This window comes from Setaria italica, chromosome IV (genome assembly GCF_000263155.2).
Source record: "Setaria italica strain Yugu1 chromosome IV, Setaria_italica_v2.0, whole genome shotgun sequence".
Lineage (NCBI taxonomy): Eukaryota > Viridiplantae > Streptophyta > Magnoliopsida > Poales > Poaceae > Setaria > Setaria italica.
In genome coordinates, this window is record NC_028453.1 from 3,649,126 (window position 1) to 3,669,206 (window position 20,081).

At 46.5% G+C, this 20,081-nt stretch overlaps 1 protein-coding gene across 2 annotated transcripts; it reads left to right on the forward strand.

Annotated features, from left to right (window-relative positions):
- The first annotated feature begins 10,330 nt into the window (after window positions 1-10,330).
- Window positions 10,331-13,537, forward strand: LOC101782950 (transcription factor bHLH82). 2 transcript variants are annotated; one of them, XM_022825825.1, is made up of 7 exons: window positions 10,331-11,039; window positions 11,153-11,227; window positions 11,324-11,494; window positions 11,810-11,875; window positions 12,510-12,575; window positions 12,691-12,759; window positions 12,861-13,537. In XM_022825825.1, exons 1-7 carry the CDS (start codon window positions 10,617-10,619, stop codon window positions 13,302-13,304), a joined length of 1,314 nt encoding a protein of 437 aa, XP_022681560.1. In that variant the 5' UTR covers window positions 10,331-10,616; the 3' UTR covers window positions 13,305-13,537. The 2 variants fall into 2 exon arrangements, with proteins under 2 accessions (XP_022681560.1, XP_004964663.1); XM_004964606.2 differs by having other exon boundaries at window positions 10,332-11,039; window positions 11,156-11,227.
- Window positions 13,538-20,081: the final 6,544 nt, after the last annotated feature.

The following is a 20,081-nucleotide window of genomic DNA, read 5'->3' on the forward strand; positions in this document are numbered from 1 at the left end:
TATGTTAAGATAGCTTTCCTAAATGGAGAGTTGGAGGAGGAGATCTATATGAATCAACCAGATGAGTTTGTAGTAAAAGCTCAAGAAGAAATGGTGTGTAAGTTGTTAAAATCTTTGTATGGCCTCAAGACAGCACCGAAGCAGTGGTATGAAAAGTTTGATAAAACTCTTACGTCTGCTGAATTTGTTGTGAACGAAGCCGACAAGTGTGTGTACTATCATTTTGGCGGGGTGAAGGAGTGATATTGTGCTTATATGTTGATGACATACTGATTTTTGGGACAAGCCTTAATGTGATTAAGGAAGTCAAGAATTTTTTTTCTCAAAACTTTGAGATGAAAGATTTTGGGAGAGGCTGATGTTATCCTAAATATAAAACTAGTAAGAAAAGGTGATGGTGGGGTTACACTCTTGCAATCCCATTATGTGGAAAAGGTTTTAAGTCGCTTTGGTTATAGGGACTATAAACCTGTTTCAACACCTTATGATGCTAGTGTAATTTTAAGGAAAAATGAAAGGATAATGAGAGATTAGCTGAGATACTCTCAAATTATTGGTTTGCTTATGTACTTGGCTAGTGCTACAAGGCCTGATATCTCGTTTGCTATGGCCAAACTAAGCCAGTTTGTTTCAAATCCAGGAGATGATCATTGGCATGCCCTAGAGAGAGTGATGCGCTATCTAAAAGGCACTGCGGACTACGGGATTCACTATACTGGTCACCCAAGGGTACTAGAGGGTTATAGTGATTCAAATTGGATTTCTGATGCTGATGAGATAAAAGTCATGAGCGGATATGTGTTCACGCTTAGAGGTGGCACTGTTTCTTGGATGTCTTGCAAGCAGACCATCTTAACGAGGTCAACTATGGAAACAGAACTTACAACATTAGATACTACCACCGTTGAGGCTGAGTGTCTTGAACTCCTAATGAATTTACTGGTGATTTAAAAATCGATATTGGCTATCCTAATGAACTGTGATAATCAGACGGTGATTGTCAAAGTGAACAACATGAAGTCATCTGGGCATGTAACGAGGCGATTGAAATATGTCAGGAAATTGAGAAGCTCCAGAGTGATAGCTTTAGATTATATCCAAATGGCTCAAAACCTGACAGATCAATTCATAAATGGTCTTTCACAAAATGTGATAGACAATGCATCTAGGGAATTGGGCTTGAGACCTAGTATGTGAGTCATGCTTTGATGGTAACATGTACTATGTGATCAGAGATCCCGTGAATTAGGATGGTGAAACAAGCCATTGGTTGACTGTTGGAAGAGAACCTTTGAATAAGGCTCATTCCTGTGCAAGTGCGCAAGTGCATTTCTCTTCAAACTGTAAGGCAGGTTGGCTTTTACCTTAATGTGATCTGAGTGGCTTATTTAAGCAAAGATGTTGTCCTATAGAACATCTTATAAGGATTGCATCTATATGAGTTCGACTGCTGGTCACAGTCTATAAGAATTGGGTGATCTCTAGATACTCATGAAAGGTTTGGAGTATGACTTATACGCTCCAAACCGCAGGGATGCTTTTAAGCAGCCTAGTACCAGAAAAGGGTTTTGGTATAACTTGTTTGCACAAGATTGTCAATTCAAGGCATAGTCCATTGAACAGTTGTGAATAAATGTAGCCTCTCCTCTAGGTGGATGTTCAACTTAACAGTCTCTATCGAAAAAATGGTATATAAAAGCAGCAGTGAAAATGAGAGCATTTCTCGTGTGCCTTGAAATTTGGTGGGGATTGTTGGAATATTTGGGCTAGGCCCATTTAATTCATTTAATCTCAAGACCCACGTTTAATGCTAAGTGGTTAAAGTGGTTAATCCCACATGGGTAGTTAAGGAGTATCTTAACCAACTTAAATAGGTGAACCATGTGTGCACTAATTGAGAAGTTGAGGAAGAGAGAAAGGGTGCCACACGGCGCGCTCGCTCGCCTCGCCGAGCCGTGGCGTGGCGTGGCGTGCCGAGCGCGACGTGTCCGAACGTGATGTGTTGCAGTGAGGTGGTTGGTTTTTCCATTTCTGAGAATTGATTCATAACTTCATGACTCAATTATAACAGTGGCTGGCATTAACTTCTAGTAACTGATACTGTTGAATGGCTGATTAATGGCTATCAATCACCTAAGACTGTGTCTAGGTTCGTTGAATCTCCTTTCTCCTACGTCTATAAGAGAGGTGCTCATCCTCTGGTTAATTTACCCAAAGAGACCAACTTCTCTCTCTCTGCTATTGCCCGCTGCTATCTTGGCATTCCCATCGCGAGCCTCTGCACACACAGAGCTTGCGAGAGCAGGCCTCCAAAACTTTGTCCTACTGCGACACTTGCACAAGTAGGCAGATGATTAAATTTTTAGGGAGCGCATCTTCTGCGCGACTGCTCACTGCGAACGACTACGTCCTACTACTTCCTGGAGGCTGTTCGAGGGACTGCTCTGCACCAACTCATCACTGCATCAACTCTGATCCACTACATCGAACAACATGAACCGACGTTTCGGGCATGCGTCCAGTTCTAGGAATGGCGCACCCATTGCCTCCGGCAATAGTCCCACCCCTGGGTACATACTAAACCTCCTCTGGTTCTTTCTTTTGATTCTGTTTATGTGCAAATGTGTTTTAAACATAAACACTTGCACATGCTTTGTGTCACTCACGATGACCATGATTTACTTAATAATATTCGGAATTAAAATATGCCGTAAAATGCCTAGATGTCTAACAGATCTCACAAATCTTACAGGTAACATGGTGAATCGCTTTACTTGCACATTTTCTACCTACTACTTGAGAGTTTCCTTCGTTCCGCCATTAGTTAGCCAACAGTACTATTCTTATGCTGCAAACAGCACATGAGTGAAAAAAAAGGCATCAATAATAAATAAAAAAAGATACTGAGTAAGATCTGAATCCTTCACCTTAAGCAATGCTGCTGTACACGGAAGTTCATGGTGAATATGTTGGTATTATATCCACAAATAATCCACTTCGATTATTTGGATGAAACCTATTCCAACCCATCAGAGCTCAATTTACTGATATGGGTCTGAGCCAGTGGTTTATTGAAATCCTATACTTTTTTTCTGAAATGGAGATTTCACAGGACAACCTATGTGTCATCGCAATGCTCATAATAGAATAGGCAATAGTGAGATGAACAAAGGAACACACTTTTAAGGATGGCTGGCTTTGGAAGCTAGACACTTAAACTTGAAACACACCACCATTCATCAATCAGTAAAGTAGAACCAGGGTAACACATTAACACCTTAAATAACTTCATTTTATTGTTTTCTCCACAAAGATCTATGGTAGTAGCATCACCTGCACACTGTTTCTAAGGCTTCTTAATAATACGGCTAAGCAAATAATTGGTCAGGTCTAGTTAGGAGTGCAGAACAAATAAAAGTAACAGGCCTGCACTTCTAGGGCATAACTTCATTTTAATGTTTTCTCCACAAAGATCTATGGTAGTAGCTGTTTCTAAGGCTTCTTAATAATACGGCTAAGCAAATATTTGGTCATGTCTAGTTAGGAGTGCAGAACAAATAAAAGTAACAGGCCTGCACTTCCAGGGCATTGCAGAGCTGAATTTTATGGTAAAATGTTGTACCGCATTCATACCAAAGCATGGAAGCCAACCCGATATATAACATTTTATATTTCCATATTGCATAAGTGATGTCCTATAAGAATTCCGATAAAGAAAATGGTACAGGGACACATTGACGCTGTAAAAACTCCTTAAAATTAACTCAGGATGTCAAGCTGCATCAGCCCTATACTATGTATTTTGGTGGCATTGACAGCACAACAAATAATAATATATTACTAACAGGTACGCTAATGTTCAGCTGTAGCAAGCAGGACCAATGAAAACAAATTTGCAAAATAAATTTGATTCCACTCATGCATTGCAGGTGCACAGATGATCGTTGACATTCCTAATTCTCTATTGTGACAATAACATGTGGCTATAAACATGTCTGAGGGCGTGACGGGTCTATAGACCCGGGGTCCCCAATGGGCCCACCTTTTCACATCGCCCGGCCCAACAGGCGGCGCAGTGACAATGGGCGCCTGGGCTAGCCCAGATACGCAACGCCAGGCTGTGACCACGATCCGGCCATCGACCAACACCCTCGACTAGGAGGCCTGGTCGACGCCCCGACCAAGAGGCCTAGTCGGGGCTAGGGCCACAATCCGGCTCCGACCAAGTTCCCCCAACCAGGGATGTGCCTCTGATTGGATCGGCGCATATCGCTCCCTCCCGACCAACACGGTCGGGACCAACCGGGACGACCGATCGGGGATGCCCGCTCGGTATGGGCCCGGAGAGCAGGTGGAGCGGATAAGGGAAGACGCTCAGGTCAACCGCCATACCGAGGACTGTACCTCACCACGCCCTGCGCATGCAACGCACAGCACCACCCTGCCATGTTAGTGGACACTATGCTACCTACCCATCACGACGGAGCGACCGGACGAGATGAATAGGGATGGAGGGCGATGGCCACCCCGTACCCGATGACGTGGGCGCTGACACGATTAGGCAGCACATGTGCACCTTCTCTCTCTGACTTGTAAGCCGTCCCCTTGAACTATAAAGGGGGCACTCTCTCTCTCTCTCTATGAGAGACTCTCTGGCTCTCTCGAGACACTCCGACGCTCATGCGCACTCGAGCACTCTCTCCAACACTTAGCGCACGTTCGAGCCCCCGTCGCTCTCCTCTACTCGGACCAGAGCACGATCGGGCCTCAAACACCCCTTCTCTATTCCTCACTTGTTTGTACCCCCACCGTAAACTTTGAGCACCTGGGCTCAGGAATACAATCGACCGACCGACCCACGACTGGACGTAGGGCCCGTTGCCCGAACCAGTATAAATCCTGAGTCATTGTATGCTAGGCCATATCCGATCTAACGCGCGGCAAGCTACGTATATATATTTACCTGTCAGCCAGATTCCGCATCCACAGGGCGCAAGAACCCGAATTAGTAAAAGCACTAACACAAATAGAAAATATTCAGTAAGCGTTTAGGCATTGTGTCATCTCTTAGAGAACAAACAGTAATATGTTTGTGGAAGACCTGCAAATTAATAAAAAACTGTGATTCAATAAAAAAAAAGCAAATGGGCATACATGTACAAAAGGATGGGTATTAAGTACTAACACAAAAGGATTATCTAAGATGATCATTTCATACCCACAGCAACTACAGATATAGGCAAACTTGAATGCAAGTATGAAGACAAGCTACTCTCGATAGGATGCCTAATCACGATGGGTAACACCTAGGGGGAAAACCAAAATATGCCCAAAAGACAATTTTAGTTCTTTCTGGCAGCATCAAAACACTTTACCTTCCAATCTAACATGTCGATGCTTTTCTCAAAGGCAATTGTTCCCTGATTTACACAAATTGACGTTCAGCGCAATTGCTTGGTATTCTAACCTGAGAACAAGGTTCTGCCGAAAGAGCAATCGGTTAAGTAAAATCCAATTGGATTTCTAAAACAATGGTTTTAATTCAGTGACATCTCAGTTCCCCACCAGTCAGGTTGCATTTTATGCTTGCTAAAACTACTACTTATAAAATTCATGTTTGAGATACAACTGTTACCTTAGGCAAGGACACAATCCTGAATTTCTCTTCTTGTAGGTTCTTCTTTCATGATATAGGACTTCCCCTGCTGATTTCGGTCAAAAAACAATATAATATTACATGAATAACCATTTAAAATATGTTACAATAGAGCAGTATTTATTATTTTGTTTTTTAAAAATAAAAATCAATCACAACATGAAAGAATAAGTGAAGGAAAAATAAGCAAGAGAAAAAATAAAAAAGGAATGAATCAGGATGTACCTGTATGCATGCAGTTTCTGGTGTCGTATAACTTCAATCGACATCATCTACGGGCCGGTCCATGAAATGAAATTGTTTCGCGAAACAACAATCTCTTTCTCTTTTCTCATTCTCTCCTACATCCGAAAAAAATTATAAGTGGCACTGCATGAGATGATTTATGAAACTACTAAGGTGTGGCAACGTACTTACTCTTAAAAAATATTATAGGTACCTAAAACAAGAATAAAAAGGAAAAAAAATAAGAAACACATATAAAAAATAAAAAGTAAATTAAAAATAAAAATATGCTAAACGAAAAAAATATGCCAAACGAAAATATACTGAAAAATAAAACTAACACTATACCATAAAAAAAGCCCCATAAAGCTTTGCTGGCTAGCTGAACGTTGGTGGGCCGGCCCAAAGAAAGACAAAAGCGACGTGCCGGAGTGGATCGACGATGATGTGGTCGGCGGCGTGGACCGGAACAGCGAGTATTTCGTCCCCATACTACTAGGCCACAGCCCACATGCCCAAGAAGGGCTTCTCCGCCTCCGCCTGCCCGGCCCCCGTCGTCCCCGTCCTCCAGCCGTCCAGCGTCCACGCCGCCGGCGCCGCCGCCTCGATTGCCCTCCGGCCCCGGAGCCCCGCTCCACGCGGTAATTCCGGATCTGTTCCCATACCCTCTCTTCGCTTACTCGCCATTAGTTCCGCTGCTAAGCGCTTGCCCGTCGATTGCCCTGGAGCTTTAGCAGGCCGTTTGGATTGCAAGTTCCGTTCCTCTGATTGTCTAAAATCTGGTTAGCAAAACTAGTTGGGTTCTGCTCTGGAGTCGGTTTTGTAAGCCCGTGCCGCGCGAGTAGATCAGGTGCGGTGCGGATTGCAGTAGCCACAGGCTGATATTAGTAATTAGGAATGAAATATGGAGCCTTAAGCTGATTCTGTAATATGTCATTTGAGCTCTTGTTATCCCTCCTCCTTTGGTCCTTTTTTTTGCTGTGCTCATTTTGAAGGTTATGTTATGTCTTGATGACTTTAGGTATTGGGTTTGGTGGCTTTAATTGATAAGCTCTGGTTGCCACTGTACCTGCACCAATCAACCATGTAACTTTGTAAGATTTCTTCATAAACCTTAGGGTGTAAGCGAGTAGTTGCATATATGGGGAATTGTGAGTATCTGCCATTCCATAAGTTTGTGTTTCGGGATATGCTAGTCAGAGTATGTTGAAAATTTGCAGAGAGGCAGATCCTGAAGAATTGAATAGATTGCTATTGTGTGAATGTCTTACATGTGCTGTTCGTCAAATTCTGATTACATTTATACAGTTTCGAATGGCACTGAAAACTCGAAAGATATCATGAAGAATGCAATATATTGCTATTATGTGAACATGTGCTACCCGTGGAATTCTGACTAGCATTTATACATATACAGTTTCAGTATGGCCGCTGAAGACTCGAAAGATATCCTGAAGAATGTGGATTGGAAGACTGTGGGCGGCTCAGTGGCTACTGAGTCTAGCCAACCGATTGTTAAGAAACGTCTCCCGAAGAAAATCAGGCAAGTCCCTGACTGTTATTTTCTGCCTCGGCGGTCCTGGCCTTCTGCACTGGCCATCTATGGTGCTGTGTGTGCTGCTGGGGTTGGTGCAGGGATGCTGCTTGAAGTGTGGATAAACAAAAAGATCAAAGGTATATTCCTGGATTTCATAGCAGGAGCAATTGATTTTCTTGCGAATTTTGTGTGTGCCACTGATAGCATGGATTGCTCACATTCATACTCTTGTTTGTTGCTGCATTCAGAGGATGGTGGCATTATCTGGGAGATGGATAAATGATATGGAGCACACTTTGATGCAGTAAAACCTCCCTTGCCATTATGGAGATTGCTAACTCGAAAAGTTTCTGATGCAAATTAACACAGCCTTGTTTCTGTATCTGGATTTATCTGCATAATAGCAGTATGAGGTGCTCCAAACTTCCAAGCTTCATTAAACAAGGAAACTGAAAGTGTCAGAACCACAATTCATATAGATTGGATTTTTGTGAGACATTGTAACTAATGTATTGGTAAGCATTACTTTGAATGTCTTTGTGGTTTTTCCAGCTGTTGAGTTGCATCTTGTAGTTGGGTTTGGCAATCAATGTATCTGGCATCATGTGCTATGTTGATAAATTATGAGAATTTATTCATTTTGTGCATCAAACTACTACCATGCCTGTTCTTGGAGAGAGAAAAAAAAGTGTACAGTATCAAACTACTATGCATTTGCCTTAGTACATAGGCAAAAAGCCAGGAGATGCTTGGGCATTTTCTTTTGTCATCTTCTCAGAGATTGGATCAATCAATCCATGTTGAGATAAACATCAACTGTAGGACCAAAAGTGTAGGCAACCTTTATGTACCTTCATGGAGAAATAAATAAACTGCCATCCTTTTCCTTTGATATCTACTGGTAGTAAAATGCATAAGTTATGACTTACAACAATGATATTCCTATCTTTTTGCTTGATTTTGACCTATTGTAATCTTAAAACTTTTTTGCCATCCTTGCTAATTCATAATTGCAGCAATTTAAGTATTCAGCTTCCTGTTTTTCTCATAGAATGTTTGCACTGAAATCATTCATGTTCTTTTAGAAAGTGTTATGGTTCCTGTCTTCATGTTCTTTGTGTACTACACTTTCCTTCCCCGAAAGTGCTGATTTCTTCTCTTATCTGTGCCCTCTTTCTTGTGCCAATACGCTTTCTCCTAAGCATAGCCTTCGCATCAGCGCTGTAAGCAGCATTCAATAGAAACATGGACATCCCCGGATGGAATTTCTCTCCAATACATTATGGTATGAACGACAGGACATTAATCTCCTCTATCATCTCCATCCATGCCTGCTGGGGAGTCCGGGTACAGGGCGGATTAAACTAATCCAGGGGCCATTAATGTTGCAACCAGATTTGATTAGTGCAGTTAATGCGGGGATTGACTGACCTAAAACTGCTACTGCTCCTTCTCCAACTGATCCGTCCATTCCCCTCGGATCTTCAGCTCTGCAAGAGGAATGTGTCAGCAGTTAATGCTCCCTGCTGACTTCGCGCCACCCCCGTGCATGCTTCTTTTTCTAGACAAGGGAGGAGAGAATAAAACTGTGCCATCGTGCGCTCTTATTAGCCCCTTGTCAACGGATTATCTGATATTCAATAATCGTACTTGCTAAGTATCCCCTCAACTAATTCATCTCCATCATGCTACCTTTACGTTCTTTTTTACTACATCTTAGTTTTGTGTATACTTTTGCTATTATGATTTTTTATGATCTGCAGTGGAGAGGCGGGTTGAGTAGTCTCTTGCATAAAAGGTCAGCTTGGGTACAACTTAAAATTGCGGTGAGTTAAAAGATTGGCTCACGTTTTGGAGAAGTGTGTAGGAATTGACAAATTGTGCCATTCAATGTATAGGGATCAGTGGTAAGAGATAAATTAGTTAATATGCATTGTAGTGACTATCTCTAATACTGTCTATACAAATATCTAGCTTGTGCTGATGATGTCATCTTGGTTGTTAGATGTGTAGAAACTAATACTATAAAGTAATAATATTATACCTGTGAGAACCTGTAGACAAAGCTGGTACTGATCTCAATTTTTTTTCAACACTTATGATCTTGATCTTTATTTTAACCTTCTACAAGTTGCAGGGTCTTCTCAATCAGCTAGACCTTTTCTTCACTTTACTGAAGGATCTGAGAGCATTTTGCTGTGCAAACTGCAAAGGCTCATAGGATCCTCCTTATTATAGTAAGCTGACAGTAAATAATCTTATCACTTTACCAGATTGAACCCGCACTTGTGCTATTTATTTTAGTTGAAAGAACATCAGACATGACTCGTAGTGGGGGCGTCAGAATAATCCCGGTGCTTAATGACTCTGTTCTTCCTGGGTATTTTCTTAGTCTGATCCTCTCTCTGAATACTTTTGCCCTACTGATAACTGCATTTAGCTGTCAGTCGATCTGCCATCGGATGCCATTTTGTCATTTGGGGTTTACTCTCGCACGCGCGCACGGAGCTGAGCATAACTTCTTGCCTTCTCCAGACTCCAATGCGTATGTTGTTGCACGTGTGCAGTCGTGAACTGCAGCCTGAACTGGGAGAGTGTGAAGCTGTTCAAGAACAATCACCGTTTCAGCTTTGGCCTTAAACGTGAGTATAGAGGTCATGCGGAACATTTACCGTTTCGGGAGACGCCTTCCAAAACGGCCCCGCAATACCTGATTTTTGTAAAGGCCCACTTTGAAATGCCATTTTTTGCCCGAATTTTGGAGGGAATTTAGCCAATTCGTGCAAAGTTTTTTGTGAAATTTCTGTGTTCCAAAGGGACGTAAGCTATTTAAAAAAAATAGCAGGGATTATCAAGTTGGTTGCGAAGAGAACGAAGGTGTGCCAAGATTGCCCCACACAACCAACTCGCTCGATCTTGCTTCCGATATTTGAATATTGTCTTGGACTCACACAAGTTATACTTCATGGCTGCATGTCAGTTAAGTTATGCTTCTCCTAATAACAAAAAAAAATCTGAACGCCAAGGTGTTGCACGAACTAAGCTTACTTTTGTTTTTTTAAAAAAACTGAAATTTGCAGACGCTGTTATAAAACCGCGCGAGCCACGAGTTGCTCCCTAGCTCCCTCCTCTTCACCCTGCATTCCGAAGATCCTTTACTCACCTCCGTTACCTAGACCACACAGAGCGGCTTCAATCATGCAGCCGAGCGGCCGCGAGATAGCCGGCGGCGAGGGCGGGCCGCAGCAGGCCGACGACTTCTTCGACCAGATGCTCTCCACGCTGCCCTCCGCGTGGGCCGACCTGGGCGCCGGCGGAAACAAGTCGCCCTGGGAGCTCGCCGCGGGCGCCGAGGACGCCGCCGTGCAGGCCGCCTTCGGCGACGAGTCGGCGCTGCTCGCGTCCCGCCTCCGGCAGCACCAGATCGGCGGCGGGGACGTCAAGTCCTCCTCCTCCTCCCCGGTCATGCTGCAGCTCAGCGACCTGCACCGCCATGGCGGCGGCCTGGCGGGCGGCGGGGCCAAGGAGAGCGGCGGGTTCTCCCCGCTGCCGCTGTTCACGGACCGGTCGGCGCCGGCGCCGGAGGAGATGGAGGGCGGCTTCAAGTCGCCTAACTCCGCCGTAAGTGTCGCGTCTTGGACTCACAATTACGCTTCCTTCCTCCTCGGCTCGATCTTTCCTAAACCTTTTGCGCGTCTCGTTGCCATGGATTCCGCCTGCCCGCGCGCGTCCAGCAGGGAGGTGACCACTCGCTGTTCAACGGGTTCGGGATGCACGGCGCGGCCTCCGTGCAGCCACAATTTGGCCAGGTAAGGTCACCGACTCAACTCTCACCAGCTAGTATATATATGCAAAGAACCCTGCTTCTTTAATTTCATGTATCCATGCTATCGTCTCTGTCGTAGGGAGGATCAATGTCGCCCCAGAGCCTGGGAGGACCGGCGGCGAGCGGCGGCGCGACACCACCCGCTGGCGGCGCAGCTTCGTCGGCCGGCGGCGGTGCGGCACCGCCGCGGCAGGTGCGGCAGCGGGCGAGGCGAGGGCAGGCCACCGACCCCCACAGCATAGCCGAACGTGTATGCCACATCTCGCCACTCTCAGCCCACCACCCTTTTCCATTCTCTGAATTATTCTTTTCTTTAGAAGAAATCAACAAGCTCCTGCGAGGACGTGCCAGAACATTGCAAATCAAGCATCAACCTCTATATTCGCTGCAATTAAAAATCCTTGAACATCATTGTTTATCTTGTTGGAAGAAGATATAGTAGAATTTCATGTCGTTATTAATCATGTAACTAACCAGTCAATGTTCACAAACCATCAGTAAATTTCCTACACTTCTTCCAACATACTACAGAATTTCTGAACTTGTCGCGATCCATTTCTCGCAGCTTCGGAGGGAGCGGATCGCGGAGCGGATGAAATCGCTGCAGGAGCTGGTCCCGAACGCCAACAAGGTCGGCAATCCCTTATCTCCCTTCTCTACCCCTTTTCTCCTTTCTGGCGTCTTCAACGTCGCCGTCGTTTCTGCTTTGCCGCTTCGCGCCCTCGATCCCGTCGTTTCTCTCTCCGGCGAAAAAGCTGGAATCTTTCCGGACCCACGCACGCGTGCGACGGGGGTGCTTGCCCGTTTACGCGAGTGGCAGCGATAGGTATAGGCTAGTAGGGGCGGAGACGGGGCCGGCAGGTAGGTGAGGGTAGCGCGCTGGCGCCCTGCTCCTGTCCTGTCGAGCTCATGCTCATGTGATGTGATGTGCTGGATACTTGGTACTGCAAGCTACGGAGTAGTCTGCAAGACTGCAATGCCTGAAACTTTGAATGAACTGTGAGAATAGTCTTGCGCCAGCTACTATATTTGGAGCGGAGTAAATGGGCATGGGGGGCGCACTCCAATTCCATGCCTTGTTTTGCTGAAATTTTCACTGAATTTCGGAAGTGGTGATCGAATTAATCATCAATGGCGGCATGTCGATGGATCAGTCTGTTAAGACTTAAGAGTGGCAACTCATTTAGCATGAAGAAATGGGGAGCAATGTGTGGGCGTCGACACTCGACACTGAAATGGCGGCGTGGGTTTGTCGTTTTTTGCAGACGGACAAGGCGTCGATGCTGGACGAGATCATCGACTACGTGAAGTTCCTGCAGCTCCAAGTCAAGGTGAGATGCTGCTACTTCTGAACACTGCTGGCAAGCGATAGCTCATCAGCTGCCTTTGAGCTTTGATCCCGGCTAGGCGGAGTGCCAGTGCTGACGACTTCACATGTTATTGCAGGTTCTGAGCATGAGCCGGCTGGGAGGCGCGGCCGGCATGGCGCCCCTGGTTGCAAGCATGTCCTCGGAGGTAACTGAACATTCGATGCTATTGCTAGCAGATCAGAGATCAGTTGCCTGCAGTGTTTCGATCAATTCTGAGAAGCATCGTGTTACTACCGGTTTGTGCAGGGCAACAGCAACGGCGGCGGCGGTGCGAAAGGCAGCGCTGGCGCTGCCACCAAGGGCAATGGCAATGGCAGCGGCAGCGGCGAGAACGGTGGCGGCGGCGGTGGGCTGCGGGTGGCAGAGAATCAGGTGGCGAAGATGATGGAGGAGGACATGGGCACGGCCATGCAGTACCTGCAGGGCAAGGGCCTGTGCCTGATGCCCATCTCCCTGGCGTCCGCCATCTCCTCCGCCACCTCGTCCGCGTCGCTCCTCTCCCGCCCGCCGCCAGTGCTCCGCCACGCCGCCGCCAACAGCAACCCTGCTGCTCCTGGCGGCCAGCTGCACGACGTCAACAACGGCGCCGCCGCCGCAGCGACGTCGCCGGCGTCCGCTAGCAGCGCCGGAGGAGGCGACGACTCCCGGTCCGTCAAGGAACTGGGCGCCTCCGGCGGCGGTAAGCAGTGATCAGTAGGAGGAGAGCCTTACCGAGCGACAGCTGTATAATGTATCAAAGAAAGGGTGTAACTAGAATCCTGTGACGTAGTAGCATCCTGTCATGACATCGTACCTTCGTTTTTCTTCTCCAATACATCTTTCCTTTGCCATTTCCTCCTCCATTGCCGCCCTTGGACCCTTGGGAAAATTGGTTCTATAGTACTGAAAGATGATGATTTCTATAAATTATTACTGAAAGAACATGCCACCGTAAAATACCGTTGAAAGATGCAATTGTGAACTGAAATTAGCACCCTGTTAAATTTTGCACAAACGTTGTTAACTAGGACAAAAATACCCCTAACCTATCAATTAATGTTCACTGGATAGAGTCATGATTCCTCGAAGAAGGGAAGAGAAGCAATATCAACGAAGAAGTGCAACTGCTTTTTTCTTCTACTGAGAAAGGGAAGAAAAACAATATCCACGAACAGTCTAGCATTCAATCTCCATTATTTGAGTAACAAAGAAACAGAGGGAAGGAAGTGGACAAGCTCGGAAGCTATTGCAGCCGCAGTGCCGCACAACATGCTATCTTCCCGATGGTTCACCTACTCATCCAGAGCTGCCAGCAGAAACGCGCGAAGCGAGCGACGGCCCCATGCGGCGGCGCCGTGCGGCTCGAGTGCCGGAGTGCGTCCCCAGGGTAGCACATATGGCCCCTAATACGGCGACGGATTGCGGCTCCAGCGGCCGCGCCGCAGCTTCCGCGCTGCCCCGCACCTCGCGCAGGCTCCGCCTTCGCTCGTCCTAGCGGCGTGTGCTCGCTCCATAGAGGGCAGCACGCCCGGCAGGTAGCTCACGGGGAGGTCGGCGTCACTGGTGGAGAGAGCCGGAGATGGGCCGCGTCGCATGTGGGCCAGGTAGGTCCGCGGCGCCCATGAATCGCGCGAGAGGAGGAAATTTTTTTATTTTTATATATATATTTTTTTTACGATTTTGCAGAAATAAATGGTTGAATAAAAAATTTGCAAAAATGGATGTATACCGGCCGGACCAAACGGCGTAGGCTCCTTTCTTCGGTTGAAACGGCGGATGGGTGCCGGCTGCCACGTGCGGACCTATCTCGTTGGCTGAAACGGTGGAATGGCCCTTACCGCCGGTAAGGGTCCTCCCACCCATGTTGGCTAGCCGGTTGAAACGGCTACAAGAACTCTTCCTTAATTTTGTTGACTTTTATTAATTATTTTTTCTTCATTTTTATCAATTATTTTAATTATGTAGTTAAATTGCAATACGTAACTTCGTAATTTGAGGCTCTACCTCTATTTTGAATATTATTCCTTTAATTTTTTATAATATTTTTGAGAGAGGTAGAGTGATTGCACGAAATAATTGAAAATAATTTAACTCTCGGCCTAGATAGATTAGTCTGCGGATGACCATACATCGTACGCTATATAATCGTACACATGATAGCCTGCACCGGCGTACAAAATATAAAATAGGTCCTACGCACTAAATACGTCCTCGCTTGAAACGAGGCTCACCGCGACCACGACCAAGCCTCGCTGCCTGCTGCGCTGCTCTAGTTTGCTGCTGGTCATACGTTAAGGGCTCCCGTGGGGCAACGTCGCGAGGCGGACATCCTGCTGCGGCCGCAGGTGGTGTTGCGAGGTCCTAGGTCGCGCCCTATGTAGGATCCTCCGGGGCGTCATGCAACTGCAAGGCACCAATCACGTTAGGCTCGGGTTTGAAAATATCGTCCATCTCTGTCCCTCCTCCTCGACGGAGTCCTCCGAAGCCCCCCTCAATCTGTGAACCCTATTATGCAACTAAGGAAATGGTATTGTTAGTTTCGTTGCGTATTTAAAATGGAATACAAAAATTGTATTCATTACGCACTGTAGTGGCGTAGCTCTGTGCCTGGTGCAGCTGAAGAGGGCATCGCTCCACTGTAAGCTCCGCCCATCAGCGGGGCTGTGTTAAGGAATTATTATTTAGTAAGGTGAATTGCAAATATTTCATCAATGGTGTACGACAAAATAACATTCACGTACCTGTCGGGGTCACGTACTGCGAAATAGTGGACGGGCCGGCGGCAGCATGCCAAAATGGTGGTGGTGCTGTTGCGGCCCAGGACGGCCCAGCCGCTAGTGCATGTGGCTGTGGTGCAGTACAGGGGCCGGGGTACGGCGGATGAACGGGTGGCTGAGAGGACATACCGGCCTGGTGGGTAGGAGGTGGAGAGAACGAACGGGGATAGGTAGCCTGTGGTGGAAGCACGAAGTCCCCGCGACCACCACGGCAGTTGATGGCCCTCAGAAACCTATTGCAGGCGCCCAAGGCCTGCCTGTACAGCGTCTCGTGCTGATGATTAGTCAGGTGCTGGAAGTGGTCGATGTCGTACATCAGCTCAGTGGCTACCTCTGCAAAAACATTGTACTTTTGGGAAGAAGAAAGGGTTGAAGTTAGCCACACCGTTTGGTTCAAGTTGAGTAACAAATATGATGCAGAAGCTTACCACGACGTCGAAGTTGACGTCCCTCGAGCGCAGGTACGTCTGTGTGATAGGGGCGGTCTCTATTGATGGTTAACTCGGAACGAATGTGACCCGTGTCCTCATCCTCGGCAAGAACCACCGAAGGTACGCTGCGAAAGCATCGTCATCGTGTGCACATTCCTTCTACACCACCTTGTCTAAAGCGGTCATCCACATCTCGACCCAATGAACCATCCTCGAAGCCCACTGGACCCCAGGCCCACCACCACCACTACCCTGACGGCTAGCCCTAACATAACCATTGTGCAGCGGGTTAGATAAACGAAAAAAAACTTTATTGGAAAGAGAATGAAAGGGTGGGGTGTACCTGTGAACGGCGGCCGGGACTGCTGACGTAACAGGAAGTGGGGACTGCTGGTACAAGCCGAACTGCCTCATGACACGGTGAACCGCGTAGTCCTCGACGTGGATGTCTACACCAGTGGCCTCGTCGTCCTCCAATACTCCATGTCTCGATGACACAGCGAAGAGAGCCCATGCGGGGCACGAGCGTGCACCTCATCTATGGTGTAGGTTGTCCACCTCACGTCGGTATCGACAAGAGCGTCGAACTGACCGATGAAGTCTGGGTACGTCTTCTTCGTCTACACCCCAACCCACGATGCCTACAACAAATAAAGGACATATTTGATCATGAATTCAATGTGTTTAGCCAACATCAGAGTGATATGATAGACAAGTGTTTAGATGATATGAATCGAATAATTATAGATGAAGCATTGTACCTTCCTCAAGCACCACAACGATCCCATCGTGGGTCTGTCGACATCGTTGTGGTCGAAAGGCAGCTCCTGGTATTATGGCGTCGTCTCTCATGTAGTCGGCCTGCACAACAAAATACAATTAGTTGAAAAATTAACAAAAGTTAGACAAAACTATTTGGACATGTAGGTAACTAAGTACTCACACTGAACTGTAAGAGCTATGCCTTCGTGGGCCCGTGTGTCGAGCTGAAGGTCTGGTACGGCGGGGAACCATCTTTGCGCTGAACATTGGCAAACCGGCCTAAGAGCTCATCACGCCAGGTAGGTGGGACGTCCACCGCGGCAATGGCACGCCCGGCACAAGGAAGGCCAAGTAGCAAAGAGACGTCCTCAAGTGTGGGGGCCATCTCACCCACTGGGAGGTGGAAGGTGTGCGTCTCCGGCCGCCACCGGTCCAGCAGAGCTGCTAGCAGTGACACGTCGAACTGGAACCGTGTAGACTTCTTCCCGGGCCACGCAGTACCATCGACCATGTCCCCCTCAACCAAACCTGGGTATAGGAAGAAGGTCCACAATGTGTAACTTGTACCATGCATAAAATTAATTAATTCAAACAACGTAATGTTAGAACTTAACACATAAGTTTAACTAAGTAAGACATACCTCGGAATCCAAGCGTGCGTCGATCGGCATCGTCGAAAGAAGGTTACGTGCCTGAAACATGCTCAGCCTCGAACCCCGTACGGCTGACATGAACGACCTATGAAGGCCGTCCAAGATAGGGTCGAGCAACTCAGGGGTCTAGTACTCCTCTGGAACTTGCTGCGCCATACCTACAACATGAAAAATATAAGTACGCCCCCAAAATAATAATGACTTCAAAATGAAAATGAAATAAAACAAACTGCAAATGAGATATTGCAAATTAAATAGTCCACGATATGCAAATTTTACATGGTCACAGTACCAGAACTTAGGTTACATGTTACATTACATTTCGGAATGTTCGCCTGAATTACGAGTACACAAACATGTATCGTAACGAATTGACAAACATATAGCACATGAATCACAGAAACCCGTCATTGTTGCTACGTGCATGACGACCTCGACCACGCACTGTAGCATTTCTATCACTGCTTGATCGACCAGCTTGGGTACTCGTACTTCCATACATTGTTGCAGGGCAGCTCTTGTAAGTGTGACCGGCTTCATAGCACTTGGAGCAGAGGCGGACATCAAGACCTGCTTCTGATTGATCCATGTCATTCCGGATACGTCTGTCCCTTCGGCTCATCAAAGAGTAATGCCCACTTTCCTTCGGCTCATGCTCAATCCACTATGAGAAGGTCTTGATGGACCTTCCCCGTCTTCGCCTGACAGTCAAACCATTGAGTCCCACGTCCTCCAGAGATACAAGGTGGTCTGCCTCACTGTTCACCGGCCTCTTCGCTAGCTCTTCACATTGTTTCTTTGTAAGGTCATCAAGTTTCTTCCACAGAAGGTTGAATTTCCTCTCTTGATTCTGGCTGCATAGCCGCTTGAACAATTTCATAAGGGTCTTGTTCTTGAATTGCCTATGGAAGTTTGCACCCATATGTCTCATACACCACCTACTCTTCAAGTCTGGCCATATCACCACCTAGAAACACTCCTGACTTCCATTCTATAGGTCTTTGATTGCTTGTAGAATGTCTTTGTGCCGATCATAAATGACACAAACTCCCTCCACATCCTTCACAATCATGTTCTTCACCCTCTTCAGAAACTAATACTAGCTTTCTCTAGACTCCTTATCCACAAATGCAATCGCAAGCGGCAACACCTGATTGTTGCCGTCGGAGCCAATAGCTGTCAATATTGTTCCTTTATACCTTCCGGTCAGAAATGTGCCATCAATGCAAATGACTGGTCAACATCGCTGGAATGCCTCAATGCAAGGATCCAAGGCTAGGAATGACCGTCCCATGACCTGTTTGCCTGGAAACTAAGCACATGGATACGCTTTCACGTCGTAGAAAGTTCATGGGTTCCTCTGGCATATGGTGTGCAACTAGACGGGGAGGTTGTCATATGATGCTTCGAACGTACCCCACTTCATCTTCAATGTCTTCTGCTTCGCTCGGTAAGCTTTGCTGTAGCTAATCTTATACTTGAATTTCTCCTCTACGGCACAAACAATAGACTTGGGCTCGAAGCTAGGATTCTGCACTATCTGAGGATACATGTATTGAGCAACAAAATCAGCGGTGAGGTTGTGGTGTGTTCCTTCCAATTCATCCAGCAAACATTGGTGCTCAACCACTCTAGTCACCTCCCAATAATCTTTCCACTTTCTCTTGTATGCGTGCACCCTCAATGGGCAATCATTTCTCACACAGCGGACATCATACACCACCAGGTTGCTCTTCTCCACTCTGAACTGACGCTGCAAAGCTGCCTTCACCTCATCCGCACTAGGGTACAAAGCACCCACGCATACCTCATTCTCCCTGTACTCCCAAGGGACATTTTCCCGTACACTGACCTCTAGGGCGGAATGGTCATAATTTGACCAGTTCCGCGGGACAGGGTAAGCATCTTCCTCATCGGACGAGTCATCATCCACGGCACCATTAGCCTCCTCTCCTTCTCTCTCCACCTGCTCAACTAACTCAGCAATTTCTTCCCCCTCATCAAATCCCCATTTAGCTCACGAGCTGCAACATCATCCTCTGCATCTCCCCCTTCTACCCCATCATTATCAAGTTCTTTGTTTGCCCCCTCAGTACTCTCCACATCTTCCTCCGCTTCAACTTCAGCACCTCCCACTTCTGCTTCCATCTGACTGCTAGACCTACCTTTCATGAACAGTTGAACATACCATATGATCGGTAAACCCTGCCTCGTGCAACCCTTTACATAAGCTCGGAAGTTCGGGGTTTCTTCAAGCGGGAGCAGCTCCCAAAAGTTTATGTCAGGCTGTCTCTTCACTACAGCCCTCACGGACACATCAACTTCATCTCTATTATCACCGAAATCTTTACAAAGCCACCTGCATATGCCCCCCAAGTCCTCTCTCTTGCTCTTAGTAAATACTTGCAGAAATACGGAAATCCACTCAAATCTACCCCTTCTAGATCATATCTAACCTCCCCGGACCATAGAACACTTGGAAATATAAACTATACGACATGCCTGCCAACATACACGAAACGAGCAGTCCAAATTACTCTCAAAAACTTAAAATCAGTTAACTAGAACGACACCTTCAGTTCAATAAACAGTGGAATCATTTAATTCTATCATGCATACTAACAACTATTCAAGAGTAAACCAACCTTACGAACTAAATTTATCATAGGCATCTACCCAGAATAATATACGCGACGAGCACAAAGGTTCTCACTAAATCTAATAATTCCAACTACTCCTATAAAAACTACATTGTCAATACCTAAAAACCCTAGCAATGCAAATGATATTCAACTAAATTTAATCTACATAAAACAACAGACTAAATTTACTGTGAACTAAATACCTAAGCTAAATCCACTATAC